The sequence below is a fragment of the Fusarium oxysporum genome, chromosome 15 (assembly GCF_000149955.1).
Source record: "Fusarium oxysporum f. sp. lycopersici 4287 chromosome 15, whole genome shotgun sequence".
NCBI classification, from domain to species: Eukaryota; Fungi; Ascomycota; class Sordariomycetes; order Hypocreales; family Nectriaceae; genus Fusarium; species Fusarium oxysporum.
The window spans coordinates 2,349,472-2,353,532 of NC_031000.1; the positions used below are offsets into that span (position 1 = coordinate 2,349,472).

Below are 4,061 nucleotides of genomic sequence, written 5' to 3' on the forward strand. Positions count from 1 at the left end.
AGAGTGAAGTTACTCCAGGTGAAAGATGGTTGCTTGTGCTAGATATTTGGCAGGTGGCGGCCTTTGGTAATATCGACATTTCTCGTGTGTACATAGCTTGAAACTTCCGCGACACCCGAAAAAAAACCCACATTCTACCTTCAACCCTTTCTTCCCCACCACTTTCTCCCACGGCATATGCCGATGCGTTTCAGCAGCTGTTACATTGTAAGGTGGCATGGTGAACGGCCATGCACCACGCTCTCCCCATCTATTCCCTACTCGTCATCAATATATTGCAAATGAAGCACAAAAGAAATTTGAATAGCTTGACTTCCCCCAGCTCTCATATCGTTGGAACATGACATAAGCACGATAAGTGCATGTCAGAATAATAAATGACAGCTATGGTGATACATCAGTGGACATTGCAGAGTCCTTCCGGAACATTTCGCTCCAAGGTATTACTGAGATACCCGCAGAGGGTCGTATTGGAGACGAAATAATCTAGGAACTGCTACAATCTTTTATGTGGCGTTTGCCTAAGGAAATCGAGCCTATGGAATTTCATTCAAGTTGGAGGTCAAAAGTGCAGAGGAATGATTGTGATCATGGCGCAACCTGCATGTAGACTAGTAGGCTTCTTATTCTTAGTATCTAACCTGTTTAATCAAGCGAGTCTGTCATTTTAAGACTACTCTATTATGTCCCGTTTCGATATTTAGACTCATTTTCCCGCCAAATGGGACATTGGGGTGTCTTAACTTTGGGCTCCAAGTGAGAAATGTGTCAAGGATATAACATGATAGTTGGGTGCGCTAATTGTCACTGTTCGACTCAGATTCGGCTGTTTAGTTTGCCTCAGTCAGAAGCATTCTGTAGAATAGGGAATGGTTATTGCATCTATCTTGAATCAAAAATGTGCCTTTCCCTTCCGCATGAACAGCAAGACAGGGTGGCCTTACAGGTGACGAGCAAGTGTGACCACTCTGACTTTTTCTTTTTGCGCAGGCTTTTTAAGATGATTTTGGAAACACCGCCAATCATATCTTCCACTTGCCACCCTTACTAGCAGTCGATGGTGTGCAGAGAAGGATCATGGTGGGTCAGGAGCCCTGAATTCCAGAGGGTTAAGAGGGTGTTGTAACAAACGAGCCACGAGACTTCCCTGCTGTGCTTGCAGCCCACAGGCGGGTTGCTTTTAAGAGCCCAGAGGCTGATCAGCCAGGCTGAGCTAAGGGTACCGCTATAGATGCTGGAGCGGAACTGGGGAAATTTGACTAGCGATGCAGTCAGCGTACAGGACTTGGGGATAAATAAAGCGTAGACTGGTACAACAACCGCACGCCCTGGCAGTTGGTCAGTGTCGATTATAGACTTTGAGGGCATCTTGGCACAGACAAACGAATCAGAATTGCGACCGATACTTAGTTATGGTAAAGATATGGACGGCAATGCGGATATTGTCCTTTTACCCCCCTGCGATCCGCATCAAACCCTCTTAATCCTCACGTTGATTGAAAAGACCTTCCGCAGGACGAATCCTTAAAATGACAGTACCGTATGCTGTGGTTAAGCACCTTAACTAATCTACTGTTGCGCGGTAATCCATAAATGCAACATAATACCGTACGTGGGGACTAGACACGTCACCAGAAGCACGGAGTAGCCAATAATATTCATCAGTGATCACTCCAATCGACAAATCATATTCAAAACCCCAGATGACTTAACCCTGATGTCACCAGCGCACAGGCTCAGAACTCTATTACCCTGCACTTACTCCGTACTCTCAGAGGTAATAATCCCCGCAATCCCCGACAAGTTAAGCAAGTGTCGCAGGCCGGGCATGGTCTCAATGATCCTCAGGAACAACAGCCCTTAGTAATCAAGCTGGGTGATTTAAAGTAAAACCTGTGGGATGGAATACCCCACAGAGAAGATAGAACCAATCAACTCACTACTGCTGCTCATTATGAATGACCCGACCTTCAATCCACTTTAAGCACATCCAGTGCGACATCATGTTAAGAGAGCTGGTCACACTGGGTTCGTCAGGAAGTATTTATGGGTCCGCGAAGAACTGACCAATTGAATGTTATTTAAAGTCATGCCGCTGTAAGGTCATGCCTCTGTATCAAAACCGTCATGCCGCTCTATCAAATTCCCTTTATTTTATATAGAAATTAAATAATTTAGCTAGGTAAGATCACTTAGACTTATAGTTAGGCTTCTAGCTAGAAGCTCTTAGTAAAGTTCTGTCTCGGTCTCTTGTGTTGTTTATGTACTGTTCATTACTATCAAGCTATATAGATATAGGCTGTGGCTCTCCGGGCTTTGCATTATAAGATATGCGGCCTGCTGGAAGGAAGAAGAGTGCTACCAGAGCACCACCTCGAACCTCGGGGTAATGGTGTGTACCTGGCCCAGGTGCAGTCCAACCAGCGCCTTGCCAACCCTGCATTCCCTTCAATTCTGCCGTCTTGTCGATTTGCACGACGCAGTTGATCTCACCATACGGATGAACGTGGTACTGACCCGCATACTCCTCTTGACTATCCATAAAAACGGTTGTGATGCTGAAGTACCTGGTCTCAGCGACAGGCATAGTGATTTTACCGCGACGGTATTTACGGCCGTCTAGCTCTGTTTGTGCGACCCATCCCTCCTCGAGCCCTTGTCGTATGTAGGAGCACAAGGCCTCATAGTGTGGGTTGCCTGGGCCATACTCTGCGTTTAGCGTTGCCTCAAGATCCTTGCTAGGTGTCCTGTGTAACCGTATTAGAAACACTTGTATAAACTGACGGGGGACCTGCCTCCCAGTTGTGGACAAAAGAGTAAACTTACAAGTCTTCGACTTCTTGCAGAAATTCTGCGCATCGAGACACAAAGGCCTGTGCTGTAGGCCAGAGAGAGAGATCCAAAACGGAGGCAGCATCTTGGCCCATGATGGCGCAAAATATATGATGAACAGTTTGCTAGAGGGGGGTTTACGACTGATGTGATATACTGCCGGTGAAAATGAATCGATTGTCAAACAGCCTACAGAGTTGGTGGAAGCTTCCTTTATTGTCTCTGAATGGACTACCATGTCAAATGCGGGGGAATCGATACATGTAGAATATCCGATTGGCTGTCCGGCAATTGTCAATATCCGATGCTTTGTAAGGCTGACAACTATCCGACTTGAATTCCGATTCTTGCTTTAATTGTCGCACTGGATGTGCTTAAAGTGGATTGAAGGTCGGGTCATTCATAATGAGCAGCAGTAGTGAGTTGATTGGTTCTTTCTTCTCTGTGGGGTATTCCATCCCACAGGTTTTACTTTAAATCACCCAGCTTGATTACTAAGGGCTGTTGTTCCTGAGGATCATTGAGACCATGCCCGGCCTGCGACATTAATTTATGCTCTCCAGCTCCCAGTAAGTCATTCGAATCAGTTTCGGAACAAAGCGTCTGGAAAAAGGTGTCCAGTGAATATGATATTAGGAGACCAAGCAGAGGCGATGTGATGCAAGCCTGATGTGTTTCACATTTACATTCTGCCTGGAATATTCAAGATTCAATTAACTTGTCTCTTTCAATTACTTGCAGTATCGACTTGACGGTACATGTCTCTGGTACAATAGTCGAACAACTATCATGGAACAATTCGAGCTCGTCATCGTTGGTGCTGGTCAGCTACTCTTCTTCGTATTGGAACTAGCATTTACCTGACACGCTTCATAGGTTGGCATGGTCTGGCGATGGCCAAGACTTATCGTGAAGTCCACCCAGAAGCTGAGATTCTGGTCATGGATTACGCCATGTCGGTTGGTGGTACCTGGGCAAATGAGCGACTTTACCCAGGGCTAAAGACCAACAACTTGGTTGGCACGTATGAATTCAGCGACTTTCCTCTCGACCCCAAGCAGTACAGTGTCGAGCCTGGACAGCACATTCCCGGCCAAGTTGTATACAAATATCTCTGCGACTTCTGCGACGCGTTTGGATTGACCTCGCTCATTCGTCTGAGGACCAAAGTGAAATCAGCTATGAGGCCACCCAGCGGGGACTGGCAGGTCTCATTCTTGACCTTGGAA

General features: G+C 46.3%; 2 protein-coding genes across 2 annotated transcripts in view; one reads left to right on the forward strand and one right to left on the reverse strand.

Annotated features, from left to right (window-relative positions):
- Positions 1-2,243: 2,243 nt before the first annotated feature.
- On the reverse strand, positions 2,244-3,001 carry FOXG_15608 (uncharacterized protein). Its single transcript, XM_018395693.1, has 2 exons — positions 2,827-3,001; positions 2,244-2,747 (listed from the first exon to the last, which is right to left on the reverse strand). Exons 1-2 carry the CDS (start codon positions 2,925-2,927, stop codon positions 2,285-2,287), a joined length of 564 nt encoding a protein of 187 aa, XP_018255939.1. The 5' UTR covers positions 2,928-3,001; the 3' UTR covers positions 2,244-2,284.
- Positions 3,002-3,621: 620 nt separating this feature from the next.
- Positions 3,622-4,061, forward strand: part of FOXG_15609 (uncharacterized protein) — a gene marked incomplete at both ends in the record, with an annotated part of 5,306 nt that continues 4,866 nt past the window's right edge. Inside the window, 2 exons of the mRNA XM_018395694.1 lie at positions 3,622-3,655; positions 3,709-3,932. Of these exons, the coding sequence (XP_018255940.1) occupies positions 3,622-3,655; positions 3,709-3,932 (258 nt within the window). The remainder of the gene's footprint in view (positions 3,656-3,708; positions 3,933-4,061) is intronic.

Coding starts and splice junctions, on each gene's coding strand:
- FOXG_15608 (XM_018395693.1), bottom strand. CDS start 2,927: ATGGGCCAAGATGCTGCCTCCGTTTTGGATCTCTCTCTCTGGCCTACA. Junction 2,748..2,826: donor CTGCAAGAAGTCGAAGACTT/GTAAGTTTACTC, acceptor ACGGTTACACAG/GACACCTAGCAAGGATCTTG.